The sequence below is a fragment of the Columba livia genome, chromosome 11 (genome assembly GCF_036013475.1).
Source record: "Columba livia isolate bColLiv1 breed racing homer chromosome 11, bColLiv1.pat.W.v2, whole genome shotgun sequence".
NCBI classification, from domain to species: Eukaryota; Metazoa; Chordata; class Aves; order Columbiformes; family Columbidae; genus Columba; species Columba livia.
Window position 1 is genome coordinate 19404370 of NC_088612.1, and position 16470 is coordinate 19420839.

Genomic DNA, 16470 nt, shown 5'->3' on the forward strand with positions numbered 1-16470 from the left:
TATAACCTGTCCCCTATAGCCCGTTCCCTATATAACGTCGCCAATACCAAATCACCCATATCACAACCCTATGGAATACCCTCTATCGCGACCCCTATAGCCACCCCACAACCCACGCAGAGGTCCGAGCGGGCGGGCAGCGCCGGTGCTCCGGACGCTATAGAGTGCGCCCCCCCCACGACCGCCATAGGGTGCGCGTACGGCGCTGCCCCGCCCTGCCCGGCCCGGGGAGGCGGTGCCGCCGCCGCGGGACTACGGCTCCCGGCCTGCCCTGCCGAGCCGTGCCATGGCGGAGATCCGCGGTGAGCGCGGCCCGGAGGGCGGCGGGGACACCCCCGGGGGACGCGGGACTGTCCCTATGGCGGGGCGCCCCGGGCGGTGGGGACACTCGGGCGGGCGGGTCACCCCCGCGGCCACGGGCAGAGGCGCCGCGCCGCCCGCTCGCAGCCTGGAGACCCCCATATGATGATTTAAACACTCCCCGCACCCCAAAATACAAAGCCCGTGTTGCCCGGACCACCTCGCACCCCACACTGGGGGCCTCGGGGCTGCCCGGGAGGGTTGGGGGGCAGAGGGTTGTTAGTGCCCCGTAACGCTGGGTTCCCCGCAGTGTTCCCGCTGTCCTGTGCCGTGCAGAGCTACTCCTGGGGCAAGCTGGGGCTGGCCAGCGAGGTGGCCCAGCTGCTGGCCAGCGGCGACCCCCTGGTCCAGATCCAGCCCGACCTGCCCTACGCAGAGGTGAGTGTCCGTCCTGGCCGTGTGTCTGGCCTGGCCGCGTGTCCGTCCCAACCCACATGGTTCTCACCATTCCGGGGCTGGGAGGGATGCAGGTCCCCTGCCTGTCCCCTGTAGCCCTGGGAGCAGGAGAGGAGCCCGGCGTGACTCAGCCCCCCAGGGACATCCCTTGGCCACATTCACGGCAAAACAGCCTGGAGAAAAGTTGGCTGTCAGCTCACAGGTCCGTCTGTCTGTCTGTCTCCCACAGCTGTGGATGGGCGCGCACCCCCGGGGCGATGCCCTCATCCGGGATAACCGCATCCCCCAAAAGACGCTGGGCCAGTGGATTGCCGACAACCCCGCCTGCCTGGGAGCCAAGGTGAAGGACACCTTCCAGGGCCGCCTGCCCTTCCTCTTCAAGGTGCTGTCTGTCAACACCGCCCTCTCCATCCAGGCGCACCCCAACAAGGTAGGGGGACCCCCGGGGGGGCAGCCCTGGCTGGACCCCTTGTCCCTGGGGAGGTGACCCAGCTTCTCTACCCCCTCTCCAGGAGCTGGCGGCGAAGCTGCATGCCCAGTTCCCCGAGCACTACCCCGACGCAAACCACAAGCCTGAAATGGCCATTGCGCTCACCCCCTTCGAGGGCTTGTGCGGCTTTCGGCCGGTGGAGGAGATCGTCTCCTTCCTTCAAAGTAAGGACGGCGAGGGGGGCGGTCACGAGGTGGGACCCCAGTGCCACCTTCCCTCCCTGTGGTGTGTTTGGGGTAGGGACGGTGGCTTTGGTGCCTCGGGCTGGGGGTGCCGGGCTCCCGGGTGGTGGCAGCCACGGGGGGTGACTCGTGCTGACCCCCCGGGCAGCCGTCCCCGAGCTGCGGGCGCTGATCGGGGAGGTGGCGGCGGAGCAGCTGGAGCGCAGCGGGAGCGACGACCCCCGCGGCGTCTCGGCCGCCCTCCGCGTCTGCTTCACCCGCCTGATGAAGAGCGAGAAGAAGTTCTTCGTCGACCAGCTGAACATGCTGGTGAAGAGGATCTCCCAGGAAGGTGGGTCCTCCCCCCCGCCGCAGCCCCCCAGTGCAGTTTTGGGGGGGCTGCGTTAAGGGGAGGGGATGGGGCACCCCCCAGCTTTGCACCTGCTCTGCCCATGCAGCAGCAGAAGGGAAGGACACGTCAGGGAGCAATGGGGACCTGCTGCTGCGGCTGCACTCGCAGTACCCAGGGGACATCGGCTGCTTCACCATTTATTTCCTCAACCTGGTGCGGCTGGAGCCGGGGGAGGCCATGTTCCTGGGGGCCAACGAGCCCCACGCCTACCTGCACGGAGGTGAGCGTCACGGTGGGCTGTCCTCACCCAGGACCCCACAGGGACTGTCCCCCACGGTGGCCACGGTCTCCTGCACAAGATTAGACCCCCCCCAGGATGGGAGAAAGGGCTGGGGGGTGCTGACAGCGCTGCCTGGTCCCCGCAGACTGCGTGGAGTGCATGGCGTGCTCAGATAACACGGTGCGTGCCGGGCTCACCCCCAAATTCATCGACGTCCTCACCTTGTGCGAGATGCTCAACTACACGCCGGCGCCCAGCAGCTCCAAGATCTTCCCGGCTGCGCAGAGCCCGCTCGACCCCAGCGTCTACCTCTACGACCCCCCCGTGCCAGACTTTGCCATCATGAGGATAGAGGTGAGTGGCGACAGGGGACACAGAGCGGGGGATGTCAGCTTTTTCCCCATCTTGCAGCAGAACATCTTGGGTTTTGGGGGGCTTTTCTTGCTTGGGTTTGCTCACATGTGTATCTCGTGCTCCAGGGAGGATGGAGGGATGCTTGGGGATGCTGGTGGCACCCCTGAGCAGCACTGCAGGATCCTCTCCTTCCCCTGTCCCCTGCCTACAGCTCAGGGGTTCACTCACACCGTGGTCACCCTTTCCATTGCAGATCCCCGCCTCAATTAAGCTGTACCTCGTCTCCGCCGTGGACTCCGCCAGCATCTTGCTGGTGATCCAAGGGACAGCCGTGGGCACCTCCACGGCCGCAGCATCCGAAATGACCCTACAGCGCGGCTCCGTGCTCTTCATCTCTGCCAACGAGAGCATCTCCCTCCAGCTCTCCTCGCCCGACGGGATGCTGCTCTTCCGAGCCTGCTGTCTCCTCTGAGCGGGACCCGGGACGCTTCCCCCAGCGCTCCACGTTTGAGTAGATAGAAACTGGCCGGGGTAAAGCCATCTCACTTGGAAGTTTCCCCTCCATCTATTAAATCCCCCCAAACAGCCCCCACCTGATGTGTAGAGAGCAATTCCACAAATCGACTCCTTGGATGTGGCACAGAGCAGAGCGGGCAGAGGAAAAGCATCTCCCCTCGCAGCTCGGTAGCCAGGTCCCTGCAGCATCATCCCCTCTGGGTGCTGCTAATGCCACATGGCGACTCCTTTTATTATTTTTTAACCCACTTCCTTCTTGCCAAGAAGCAGCAGGGAGGCCCAAGGTCTGCACCCTGGGTCTGGAGCACCTCTGGCTTCCAGGAGCTGCTGCTCCCTCCTGCGAATGTGACGCTGAAGTTTTCTGCTGCTCCCGGGTGCCTGGTAGGCTCTTTCTGAGCCATATCACCCCTTCCCCGGCTGTAAAAGTGGGCTGCGTGGTGGGGTGATGGACCTGGAGAGCCTCCGGTGCCGTGAATAAAGTGGTGACCTTGTCTTCAGCGCAGGGAAATGTGGTGTGAGGAGAGGCTGTGATGCTTGCAGGGCTCAGGGACTGGAGCTGTGGCATCTCAGGATAAAATGGGATGAGGGAAACCAGATTGTTCCAAAAACGTGCCAGGGTGGGGAGGGAGCTCTCCTTAGTGGGGCTCAGCCCCCTGCCACGGCACCAATACACAATCCGAGTAATGAGATCCAGTTTATTGAGTGCTCCCTTCAACACAGAAAATACAAAAAATAACCAAAACAGTTCAGATGTCTAGACATGAAATATTTAAATAAGGTTTCTGTATAAGAAGCTGATTGTCCTCTATGTAGTAGAGCAGGACCATGACTTAAGGCAGCTTTGAAGGTTCACAGCAGGAAGACTCCCCGGCCACCCCGAATCTGCACCGAGACCCGTGTGCAGCGGGCACAGGGGTCTGTGCTGCCCCTCGCCTGAAGCTTTGGGGAGAACTGGAACAAGCCATTAGCTCCAAACCCAGAGCCCTCAGACTTAACAGGTCCCTCGAGAGGCAGAAAGCGCGGAGCTCCCAGCCCCTTGGGTTGCCCCCATCTTCACCAGAGCTGCAATCTTTGGTTCAGATGAGCCCAGGCTTTGGGAGAAGGAAACCCGGCTGCAATTAATCGCAAGCAGCATGAGACTGGTAAACGAAGCAGCTCTCTGCCAGCCCACCCCAACCTCGCTGGCTTGGCCTCAGCCAACCGGGGAAGAGGGGCAACTAAAGCTAAAATAAATAGAAAAGGGGTCTCAGGGCTTCGCAGCCCTGTCCCACACCACGGGATACGACCCCACCATCCACCACCCCTTCACAGGGAGGGCTGATCCTCGAGGTGGCTGGTTAAATGAGGAAAAGAGGAGGTCAGGCAAACCCCAGAGCATTTGCTGCTGCACCTCCCAATTCCTTCCCTTTATACCCCATAGAGGTGCCCGGGCTCTGCTTCTCCTCCCTCCCACCCCAGCCAGTCCCATCCAGGCCACCTAAATATCACCGTCCCACCTCTCCCTGATATTGCTGAGTGTAAGGAAAAGTCCTCTGGGGTTGTTCGGTTGGTGCTGCTCACCACGAGTGACATTGCAGCATCATTCAGTCCTTGTGTCCCCATCCCAGCATGGGACACGGACACCAACAGCCACCCCACGGGACAAAGAAAGTGCTGGCTTGTGACCTGTTCTTGCACGGCCCTAGCTGAGCGGCGTCTACTGGATCACGCAGGAGAGATTTTCTCCGAAACAACAGGGGCAAGAAGAGGAGGTGACGGGTTTCGGGGGGATGAGATCCAGATCTTCATCGTCGGGGACCTCATCGAGGTGGTACCCGTCCTGCAGCAGCTGCCGGCTCAGGTCCTGGTTCACCTGCTGGGGGGGAACAAAGGAGGTGGAGTTGGTTACAATTAGTCCCAGTTCAGTTAAAATGTAGGTCTTGCAGAGGGTAGGGCTGTGAGCAAGAAGGGCATCACATCCTCCCTCCAGTGCCTTTGCACAGGGAGAAGCAGCACAACCCGACCAGAGAAGTCTAAAGCAAAAGACCAAAGCACTTTTCCTGGGCTGCAGCACCCCAACACACCCCATGCACCCCAAAACACCCTGCAGGCTGCGACCCCTTGGCAGGACAGAGCTCCACTGCAGGGTGTGGGGGGAAATGATGCTTTAGATGCAAAAGGTAAAGCAGTGACAGCCAGCTGGGGCTTACAAAAGGGAGATTTATGCATGGCTTAAATGCCTGTCTACATTGGGCAACAGTTCGCAAAGCAGAGCTCTGCGGGATGGACATGCACATACACACCCCATAGGGTGATGCTTCATTTCAGCCCCTATATGGACCCTGATGTAACGGGGACCGCGCTGTCAGGATGAAACCCCTGGACTTGCCTCGGCCGAGGAGTAGCCTGAGGAACATCTGGATCCCAGCTCCCCGTCACTGAGAGAAGAAGGAAACGGTCAGAGCCAGCCGGGAAGCCGAGTCTTTGCTTGGGATGCAGACAAGGGAATCTAAGGGGGGAAAAGGGGAGCCGGCAGCGTAACCCCAAGGGATTTGTTAAATTGGGCACAATTTGGGACAAGAGGAGTGTTTCGCTGCTGAGAGGTGCCCAGTGCAATCGGGGATGCTCTACAAGGAAAATCAATCCCCACGAAGAGCCCGCTGTGAGCCTGCAACACGCCCCCACCCAAAATCCTGGGATACTCGCCCGCTCCCCACCTGTCCGAGTCGAGGGAGACCAGGTTCTCATCCACCGCCTGGCTGAGCGCCGTGTAGCCCTTGTTAAACTTCACTGACCTGCAGGAAAACAGAAGAGCGAGCTCACAACAGACATTTTTGGTGTGAAAACGCAGACACAAAGCTGACGGACTGAGGAGCCAGGGCAGAAATCCCTGTCCCAAATGTCCCTATCCACCCAGCCGTTGTCCAGGGCCACCACGGCCTGAGAATAAACTCCATCCATGCTCTAGGCTACCTGATTAAATCCTTAACAGCAAAACCAAGAAACAGCAGTGTGACCCCTGGTAGAACAACTCATAACTTTTGCAGGGGAAGGGCTTTCTCTTATTATTTGATTCCATATCAGATGCTTGCTGGCCGGAACAGAGCCAGCAGACTAAGGTCCCAAACTCACTTTTCAATCCCCCGAGTTCCCCCAGAATGTGGAAAACAAAACAAACAACATTTTGGGAGAAGAAGAAACGGGATCAGACCTCTTTGGCGCCGGCTTCGGCTGGTGCGGCGCGGGTCCCCCCAGCAGCCCCTGTCTCCGCAGCGCTGCCTTCGCCAGCTCGCGCTGCCGCTCTGCAAAACAAGCACACGGACAGAGCTACAAACACCCAAGGGTTGCTTTTTCCTTTTGGGAGGGGGGGCATTGCAGGTAGGTCCTTGGGAAAGCACGGGGGCATTGCAGTGCTTTCCATACGCAGAGCCTGCCGGTTTTTAAATGTGGTTTGTTTTCTTTCGGTCACTCCTGCCTTGGGCGGGGGGGTGCAGATGTCTCCCCGAACCCCATCAGAGCCCCTGGGACAACACCAAACGTCACTTACGGAGCTTGGCGTGAAGGGAGGGAGGCTTGCTCATGATGTACGGCCCCCTTTTCTCCACCGCATCCATCGGCTTGTTTGGCCTTTTGCTTTCAGCCCGAATCAGCTAGAAAAAAAAGAGGGAAAGAAGCAAATTTGGTAGCATCTCTCTATGGGGATGAAGTCAAGCGGAGTCATCGCAGAGCATCTGGTTGTTCTCGGGACTCAGTATCAGTGGGGAAATGTGCCACCACACCGGCTCGGGGGGAAACCTCCTCCCCAGCCGGAGGAGGGAGAGGAAAAGGAATAAGCAGATCTAATAGCAGCTGAAGGGATTATTTGGGAATGGTGAAGCTAAATTAAAAGCGCACATGGCGACCGGCAGTTTCCTTGCAAGCCTAACTCCAATAACACTTGGGAGATGATGCAACAGGGGAGGTTTAACTAGCAGGTTCATAAAACAGAACATAAGGATACTTTATTTTAATTTCTCCACGGGTTTTAAGCCTTTCAAGCTTCTCCCCATTGCAATGATGAAACCACATCATTAAAATGAAAGCAGTGTCACATAATTGGGTCTGAGAGTCAGGGCTTTATGGAAAAGCCTCCCCTGTCTGTAAAGTATTTATCTTCAAGGAGACCTGGAACTGCTGAATGGGAATGGGCAGAAAAAACAGTTCTACAAACACAGTAACTAATAAATAAAATAGAGGAAGGGTCAGAAAATGAGCAGAGAGTTGGTGCAGGAGGGACAGGGAATTAAAGGAAGCAGATAATGAAGAAACAAGGCAGAGGACCTGGGGTGGTGATCAGAGCACAGCCAGGATTAGCATCAGTGTCTTAAACCAGAATTAGCAGGGCAGAGCCTTACAGACGGGAATAACTGCATGGGGAGCGGGGGCTGCCCGAGCCAGCGGGATTAACCGGGCGGGCAGCGAACTTCTGCCCGTGTCCCTGCACCCCTGTGTGCTGTACCTCCCTATACAGCCCCTGCACCCCTGTGTGCTGTACCTCCCTATACAGCCCCTGCACCCCTGTGTGCTGTACCTCCCTATACAGCCCCTGCACCCGTGTGCTGTACCACCCTATACAGCCCCTGCACCCCTGTGTGCTGTACCTCCCTATACAGCCCCTGCACCCGTGTGCTGTACCACCCTATACAGCCCCTGCACCCCTGTGTGTGCTGTACCTCCCTATACAGCCCCTGCACCCCTGTGTGCTGTACCACCCTATACAGCCCCTGCACCCCTGTGTGCTGTACCACCCTATACAGCCCCTGCACCCCTGTGTGCTGTACCTCCCTATACAGCCCCTGCACCCCTGTGTGCTGTACCTCCCTATACAGCCCCTGCACCCCTGTGTGCTGTACCACCCTATACAGCCCCTGCACCCCTGTGTGCTGTACCACCCTATACAGCCTCTGCACCCCTGTGTGCTGTACCTCCCTATAGAGCCCCTGCACCCCTGTGTGCTGTACCTCCCTATACAGCCTCTGCACCCCTCTGTGTGCTGTACCACCCTATACAGCCCCTGCACCCGTGTGCTGTACCACCCTATACAGCCCCTGCACCCCTGTGTGCTGTACCTCCCTATACAGCCCCTGCACCCGTGTGCTGTACCACCCTATACAGCCCCTGCACCCGTGTGTGCTGTACCACCCTATACAGCCCCTGCACCCCTGTGCTGTACCACCCTATACAGCCCCTGCACCCGTGTGCTGTACCTCCCTATAGAGCTCCTGCACCCCTGTGTGCTGTACCACCCTATACAGCCCCTGCACCCCTGTGTGCTGTACCACCCTATACAGCCTCTGCACCCCTGTGTGCTGTACCTCCCTATAGAGCCCCTGCACCCCTGTGTGTGCTGTACCTCCCTATACAGCCTCTGCACCCCTCTGTGTGCTGTACCTCCCTATACAGCCCCTGCACCCGTGTGCTGTACCACCCTATACAGCCCCTGCACCCCTGTGTGTGCTGTACCACCCTATACAGCCCCTGCACCCCTGTGTGCTGTACCTCCCTATACAGCCCCTGCACCCCTGTGTGCTGTACCTCCCTATACAGCCCCTGCACCCCTGTGTGCTGTACCTCCCTATACAGCCCCTGCACCCGTGTGCTGTACCTCCCTATACAGCCCCTGCACCCCTGTGTGCTGTACCTCCCTATACAGCCCCTGCACCCCTGTGTGCTGTACCACCCTATACAGCCCCTGCACCCGTGTGCTGTACCACCCTATACAGCCCCTGCACCCCTGTGTGCTGTACCTCCCTATACAGCCCCTGCACCCCTGTGTGCTGTACCACCCTATACAGCCCCTGCACCCCTGTGTGCTGTACCTCCCTATACAGCCTCTGCACCCGTGTGCTGTACCTCCCTATAGAGCCCCTGCACCCCTGTGTGCTGTACCTCCCTATACAGCCTCTGCACCCGTGTGCTGTACCTCCCTATACAGCCCCTGCACCCCTGTGTGTGCTGTACCTCCCTATAGAGCCCCTGCACCCCTGTGTGCTGTACCACCCTATACAGCCCCTGCACCCCTGTGTGTGCTGTACCTCCCTATAGAGCCCCTGCACCCGTGTGTGCTGTACCACCCTATACAGCCCCTGCACCCCTGTGTGTGCTGTACCTCCCTATAGAGCCCCTGCACCCCTGTGTGTGCTGTACCTCCCTATAGAGCCCCTGCACTCCTGCTCGTGCTCTGCCCCATACTGCTCCTCTGTGCATACGCCCTGGCTACATATCGCCCATGTACATACTGTCCAACACACATACCCAGAGTTATACTGCCCATGTACATATCCCATACAGCCCCACAGACATACCCAGCTCTATACCCCCTATGTACATACGTCATACAGCCCCACACACATACCCGGCCCTGTAGCCCCTATGTACATACCCTATACTGCCCCAGACACGTACCCAGCCCTACACCGCCTATGCACATACCCTATACTGCCCCATACCATCCCCCATGCACACATCCCGTGCTGCCCCACGCCACCCCCATGCACACAGCCCAGCCCCGCACCCCACACGTACCCCCGCTCCCCGCCGCCCGCCCTGAGCGCTCCCGGCTCCGCCGCCCGTCGCCATGGCCGCCGCTGCCCCGCCCCGCCATGGCCGCCCGCCAATGGCAGCGCGCAGCGGCGGAGCCCCAGCCAATGGGAGACGGGGAAGTGGCGCGCCCCTCCGCCGCGCATGCGGAGCGCGGGCCCCGGGAGCGGACGGGGACGCGGGGACAGCGGGACGTCCCGCCTCGCCCCTTCTGTGAGCCCCCTGCGCAACGCGGAGCCCCTTCCCTGCCCCAACTCCTCTTGGTTATGTTTGCTTTCTGTTTTAATTTCCTTCTAAATTTCAATAAAGGGATTTCCCCTTTTTTGCCAAAAAATCCCTGCTTGCACCAGAACGAGGTGGCAAACAGGCTCGTTGAAGCAACATCTGTCCCAGAACAGACTCACAGCCTGCACAGGCACCATGGCAAGCGCAGCCCTTGCAGACAGGAGCCACCTCAGCAGCTTCATTAAGCCCCGACTTCATCACAGGGAAATTCCTCCTCCCAGGGCAGGGAGAGTTTTGTGAGTCCTTGTTCTCCTCCTCCTCAAATCTGTGCATGCGAGAAGGTCACCACTGCCCCACAAAAGCACACAAAAAATAATCACACAAGCCACTGCAACCACATCAGTCAAACCGGTTTTTCCTTTATTAGGTCCAACGCCACATCACGTACATTGTGACTCAATAAAGGAAGAAGTTCTCTCAAATAAGGTAATATTTTAACATTTGTGTCTCCAGGCGACTGTGTACAATCAGGTAGCATCAGGAAAATGCTCGAGTAATGCACCTGGAACAGAAAACAACAGAAAAGCCATTAAAACAGCCCATTACCCCCACAAAGTTTCCATCAAGTCTCCAGTGCGTTGTTTTCATTGCTTTTACACTCAAAGCCCAATTTAACCCTGCGCAGCTTCCAAATTTGCAGTCTGACACCTGACAGCTCTATTCTAAGCATAATACTAAAAAAAGAGAAAGGCTGGAATATGACAGCGGCCATCTCCAGAAAGAACTAAGTTAAGAGACGGTACATAACTTGACTTCCATGAGGACTTTTATTTAGGGCTTCATTTTAGTCTGGGATTATAGCACATTAGGTCTCACTTATACTTCATGACAGATCCTCATTAACCAGAGAAGCTGGTAACAACGCCTTCATGTGCTGCAGTTCATGCAAGAGCCTGGTATTTATTATGTAAATGCCTTTTTTATTGCTTTTTCCAAGTTTAGGAAGTACTCAGAAGTTCAGCTCTAAAAAGACAATAAAACGTGGCTTTCGAGGCTTCTGAAATTATCTACGGAAGCTCTTCAGTATTCTGCGCAGTTAAGCTCTGGCTGGGCTACAGCTGATCTATTTATTCTGGAAGCAAAGGGCCCTCCAAATTAGCGTTTAATTACAGAAAAAGACATTTCTGCGAGGTTTGGTGTGGTTGTCAACCACCCTATTTCTTCCTGAGCAACAGCGCTGGGTGGTGCCTGCATCCCTTACCGATAGTTTATGCTTTGTCCAGCCCCAGTTCCTCTGGAGTGGAGATGCCCAGTTCACTCAAGGTTGGTCTAAGTTCCTGGATAACGTAAGGGTAGATTTCCTTGTGAGGTCCTGCCTTGTCCTAGGTGAAAAGGAAGAGTGTTAATTCAACAGCCAGCTGTTGTCAAGGTTCACCGCACGTCAGCTGGGTGCCTGTTCGCAAAAGGGTCTGAACTGCCCTTCGCGGGATTTGCAGATTATTCTTAACACTTGGCACCTTTCCCCACACTTAACCGATGTGACCCACGATGTGTGTGTCACACCACACAAAACTAAAGGCCAAGCCAAGCTCCTTGAACGAGGGAAGCTTTGCAAACCACCCCAAAAACCGCTCACATGTTTATAAATGGAATGCAAATGACATTTGATCAGTAAAAGGGGAAAAAAAAAACCCTATAAAATCAGCTTTTGGGCAGACCTGGGAGAAAATTAAACTTGCTGGAAATCAGGGGAAAAACATCATCCCTTAAGTTATATTAAGGTGGAGCTCCAGGAAAAGCACACATTTGTCCTCACGTTCTGAGAAACTGGATTGTCCCCTAGCTGAGGGGACAAACAGACAGGAAAGAAAAGATAAAGAGATAAGGAAAACATGAAGAACCTTCCCTTGGTCTTACATCTCTAAAACCACTGAAAGAGTTTCAGCTCTACAGAAGAGTGCAGAAATAGCAAACTGAGAAGCAACTGATTGTGGAGCAGAGTTTGAAGCAATTGGATTTAATAGTCAGCAAAGACCTCCGTGCCAGTCCCCCTCTGCTGTGGCAAAGAAACAGGTTGAGGAGCATAACTGCTGCTTCTAGGACTGAAATCTCCATCCATTTTAACTCCCTGATAAGTGAAGGCTGGACCTGGGGTTTCAAGGTGCTGGTTTAATGTTGGTTTTCAAGTCTATGCAGCTTCCCGAGTTACTACTCCCAGCCAGCTGTAAGAAGCCAGTGAGCTTACTTTGCTTGAGATATTCCTAGTAACGCATATTTAAAAATAACAAGGAAGAAAAATGAGACATCCCCCTCAGAGTAAACATCAGGAAAGTAAAATATGAAAGTACGAACGTAACACCTGTGAAGCTGCGCTGGTAAGTACTTTGACCTCAAACCAATTATTTCAAGCCACTAAGCACGTGCTCACAGCAAAGCTATTGATTCTGGCGGCAGGAAACAGCGGGTTTCCCTCTGCACCGCTAAGGTAAGTCAAGGAACAGAAACCTCTTGCACTGCCGGTCTCTCAGCAACGCAAACGCAGCAGTTCTGCTCTGGGCTGCCGTCCCACTCACCTTTACAACTTCTAAGATGCGGACAGCGCTGGCAAAGTCGTTTAACCGTCTGCACGCCCTCAGAGCTGCATCGATGATTTTTGGTTCCGGAACCAGGTCATAACCCACCAGCGTATTTATGCCTACGAAAAGAAGGAAACGCCAAGAGGAACTTGGCATCAGCTCACTGTGCTGCCAAAGGGCAGTTTCATCCACGCTTTCAAAGTGTCTGCACCACAGCACACTGGTTATGGAATCATTAAGAAATCCAAATGACTTCATTCCTACAGGTGTAATGAAATTAGAATTCAAGCTGCCGTCTCTTCCCTTCCTCTCCTTTCCAAGGGAAGAGCCCAACACATAAGTCATCCGGGTGATGCTGGAATGACCCCTCTGGCTGTTATGCAAACACGTTTATAAACCCTAATTGGGGTAGTTTAATAGGAGCTGGCAAGTCCACAGCAAATAACAACTGAAGACAACCAGACAGACAGTCCACAATGAGTTATGGTCAAGCCATTAAACTGAAGTCCAAAGAAAAATGTGTGCAGTTATTCACTACGCAACAATTGAGCTCACATACACTTTCCTCAGAGCAAAGGTTTCTCTCCCTCGCGCTCAGGTGTTAAAATACGTATTCTGGGGCACTAAAATTTACAAAGCCTGGACCCCTTCTGCCTTGTAATCCCCCCTCCCTCCTTCTGTGTGCACGGTTCCTCCCAGTCTGGGTATTTACAGGATTGCTCTCCTACACCAAACTCCCCGTTTTCACTATTTCTGCTCTCCAACAGCCAAGTAAAAATAAGTTGTTATTTCTGTACACAAACCTCTTACAAAGCAGTTATATTTACTCCAGGTTACTCTTCCCTTGTCATTCAACATACCTTTCCTGAGCTCCCAGGCGTCGATATCTGGCTTGTTGAAATACGTCACCCAGCGAGCATCAAATTCCTCATCTGATTCTTGTGACCCATGAGAGTAGCAGCGGGCAGGCAGTACAGCTGAATGCAAAAAGAAAGGAAGAGGCTTTGGAAAAAACAGAAAATAACTGCACTTTACTCCTGACCAAGACACCAAAAGCCACAAAATTTATATTTAACTCACTACAGCCTGGATAAGCATGGGATGAACATACCTTATTAAATACCAGTTGCTTCTTTTGTGACAAAGTGTTATTTTCTGTTCTATATCAGACTTTCAAAGTGTTCTCAGACCCTCTGGTAAGGGCAGGATTATTTAATGAGAGAGGGAAAGGCAAGAGAAAAACATTCCATATAACTGGTCCTTCAGAGAGGTTTTCTGGGATCCCTGTTTCTGTAAGACACGGGAATTTTCGCTCTGTCCAGAGCCAAGCAAGCCCGACAAACCTAATGTAGATGTACTTCATCAGACACTTCGAAGTACCACGACTGTTCTGTTCCCCGCATTCGACCCTTCGCAAAACCACAGGACGTGTCCGTGCGTGAGTTTAGCTACATGAATCAGTCTTGCAGAGCCATTCCTTCCAGAAATAAACCCCTGTGCCCTTTAGTTATACTGTTATCCACTTCAGATGAATCCACTGGTTTACCCTGGACTAACTTCCTACTCCTGAAACTGCTCCCTAACTGATCTCGTAATCCAGGCAAAGCAGATTTCCCAACCAACAGACTCTGATGGGATGACTCAATAGCAAAGAGCTGCAGGTCTTCGATTCTCTCACGAAGCTGGAGCTGATGAACGCTCGTTGCAAAGTGTTTTTAGGAATCCATGCAAAATGACCCGTGCCCAAGTCTCTCAAGAGCACAATGGACAAGAGCTACGACAAGCTGTTGAAGAGTTGAAGGAGAAAATAAAATTACTGCTGTCTCTGTATCTAATCAAGCCAAAACTCCTGGATTTAAGGGTCATAATCGCATTAATATTTGATAATTAATAAGGCACTAAAGTGGATTGTACTCCAACAGGCAAATAAGGCTGATGTGATTATAAACTAATTTCTTCCCTGTTTGATCTACATAATCAGGTAAGAGAAAAATAAACAGCAAGCCAAGCCAGAATGCTGATGCTCCTCTGCTGTTGTGTAGGGAGACTCCCCATTCCCTCTTCAGCTCCAAACCAGACCCTTGACGCTGCTTTCTCCAATAAATCCCATGCCCGGCTGAGCTCCGAGCCAGAGCACTCCTGTAAATGGCCTGTGCCCGTGCGGGGAGCGAGAGGACACTGCTAAAAACCCTGCCACGCCACCTTTAAGTCAAAAAAACTAACGTCTCTTTCCACTGAGGCCAAAACAAAACCATTCCCTTTAGCCTTAAACAAAGGAATGACTTGGTTAGAGTAGAAGGATCCTCAAGAACAATAAATAAAAAGGACACAAGAATTTGAACTCTGGATTTCCAGGAGGCGTTTTTGAATCGCTGCTGCATTTCTTTACCCCCTTTTCCCTGCTAATATTGACATTTCTATTCCGGCCCGTGAGCCACCCCAGCGAAGCAGAAGCCGCCGGCGCCTCACGTTTCAGCGGGGTCCAGCAAGGTCACGGCCACATGCTCGACGTGCGTGACAGTCAAACCACCCGTGCGGAGACTCCCAACCCAGGGAACGGGCAAACGCCACGGACGCTTGCAGAGGCGCGTTTCCAACACAACTTAACAAGCTTCGAGAGCCCGAGGAGCCTATAATCATCTAATACTACACAAACACGTGTTAAATCTTCCCTGTTAATGACCACAGAAGAAAAACACCTATCAAGAGGTGCATCCATTTACTGGAAAAGGCCAGACTGGCAACGACAAGCCCAGGGGTGTTATATATTGTAAAAAATAAAGCTGCAGGGAGAAGAGCAGAGCGTGGGCTGGCCAGATGAACCCAGTGCATTCGGTTTGCCGAAACACCGTCCCCAAGGGCAGCGGCAGAGGCGAACGGGGTCAGATGTGTTAAACCGGGCTTTGTAAGACAAGACCTTGGAGAAGGGGAACGCAAAGCCCGGCCCTGAGCGAAGGGGAGCGAGGGCCAGGAGCCACGGGGGGACAAAGGAACAGCGAGCACGGAATTGTAATAGATTTTAAAAAAATAATAAAATACGTTTTTAAGAAGTATCCAAGGAAACCCGGCATGCAAACAGACCGACCACCACTTATTAGCTTGCATTTATGAAGCAAATGCAGCAATGCGCTCTCTATGGCAGCGGTTTAATTTACATATGCCGCAGGAGAGGCAAATACAGGTCTCGGAGCCTTTTAAACGTGATCGCTGCTGTTAATTAGCTACTAATTGAGCCGCACAGGCACCGGCTGCCCCGCCGTCCCGGTGTCTGAGCTCTGGCCAGCATGTGCTGCACTGTCCATGGCTTTTTTTTTTCTTCCTTTTCTTATTAACCGGGGTGCTAAGAGGGAAAGCGAGCGCAGGCCCGGGGGAGGCCCGCTGCCTCCGGTGTCCCCGGTGCCGGTTGTGGAGGTCACCGGCGACCTCCGTCAATGTCACCTTCGCGGGAGGCCCGGGGAGGGCGCCGCCGGCCCCCGCTCCACCCCCCAGGGTGCAATCCGTCCCCCCGGGATGCAGCAGGGCCGGGGACACCGCGGGGGGCCCGGGGCGGCGGGGGCAGCAGCGGCCGGGCCCGGCGGAGGCGAGGCGCGCTAGGCCGCAGGCGCGGCCTGCCCTCGAGTGACGCCGCCGGGTCATTACAAGGACACGGCGCCACCGGCCGGGCCCCGCCGCCGAGCACCCGCCGGGCCCGGGCCCCTCGGCTCCCAGCCGCACCAGGGCGGGGTGGCGGCGGGCGGGAAGGGGCGCGGGGCGGCCGCTCACCTGCGGGGCCGGCGGGGCGGCGGACGGCGGCGCGGAGGCCGGAGAGGGCGCAGCGGCGGAGGAGCGCGGCGGCAGCCTGCATGGCGGCGGGAGCGGCACCGGCGGCGGCACCGGGCACCGGACCGCGCGCTGCGGGCACGGACGGCGGGAGGCGGCAGCGGCTACGGCGGCGCCGCGGGGACACACGGCGTGAGGGCGGGAAGGCCGCAGGGGGCGGGGCCTGGTGCGGCAGCCGCGGGGCGGTGCCGGCCGCCATTTTGTGGCGGGCTCGGGGCGGGCGGGGGAGGCGTTAGCGGCCATGGCGGCCGCTGTGGGGGCGTCCGGGGCGCCGTTCACTGTGGCCATAGTGTGGGCTCCCACCCGTGTCCCCTCGTGGATCGGGCCCGCAGGGAGGCGAGGCGGGGCCTTCCCTCTGCCCGCCTGCCCTGCCCCATGCACCT

General features: G+C 55.8%; 3 protein-coding genes across 4 annotated transcripts; 1 reads left to right on the forward strand and 2 right to left on the reverse strand.

Annotated features, from left to right (window-relative positions):
- The first annotated feature begins 197 nt into the window (after positions 1–197).
- On the forward strand, positions 198–3417 carry MPI (mannose phosphate isomerase). The gene is made up of 8 exons (XM_065077054.1): positions 198–302; positions 611–738; positions 986–1186; positions 1269–1410; positions 1577–1759; positions 1866–2039; positions 2185–2393; positions 2647–3417. Exons 1-8 carry the CDS (start codon positions 287–289, stop codon positions 2863–2865), a joined length of 1272 nt encoding a protein of 423 aa, XP_064933126.1. The 5' UTR covers positions 198–286; the 3' UTR covers positions 2866–3417.
- A 173-nt stretch (positions 3418–3590) lies between these two features.
- Positions 3591–9553, reverse strand: FAM219B (family with sequence similarity 219 member B). 2 transcript variants are annotated; one of them, XM_065077058.1, is made up of 6 exons: positions 9453–9553; positions 6436–6538; positions 6100–6190; positions 5606–5683; positions 5278–5326; positions 3591–4764 (listed from the first exon to the last, which is right to left on the reverse strand). In XM_065077058.1, the coding sequence occupies exons 1-6, from the start codon at positions 9504–9506 to the stop codon at positions 4606–4608; spliced, it is 534 nt and encodes a 177-aa protein (XP_064933130.1). In that variant the 5' UTR covers positions 9507–9553; the 3' UTR covers positions 3591–4605. The 2 variants fall into 2 exon arrangements, with proteins under 2 accessions (XP_064933130.1, XP_064933129.1); XM_065077057.1 differs by having other exon boundaries at positions 4379–4761; positions 9453–9552.
- Positions 9554–10091: 538 nt separating this feature from the next.
- On the reverse strand, positions 10092–16301 carry LOC102098993 (cytochrome c oxidase subunit 5A, mitochondrial). The gene is made up of 5 exons (XM_065077056.1): positions 16031–16301; positions 13129–13245; positions 12266–12387; positions 10954–11074; positions 10092–10254 (listed from the first exon to the last, which is right to left on the reverse strand). The coding sequence occupies exons 1-4, from the start codon at positions 16284–16286 to the stop codon at positions 10961–10963; spliced, it is 609 nt and encodes a 202-aa protein (XP_064933128.1). The 5' UTR covers positions 16287–16301; the 3' UTR covers positions 10092–10254; positions 10954–10960.
- Between the last annotated feature and the right edge of the window lie 169 nt (positions 16302–16470).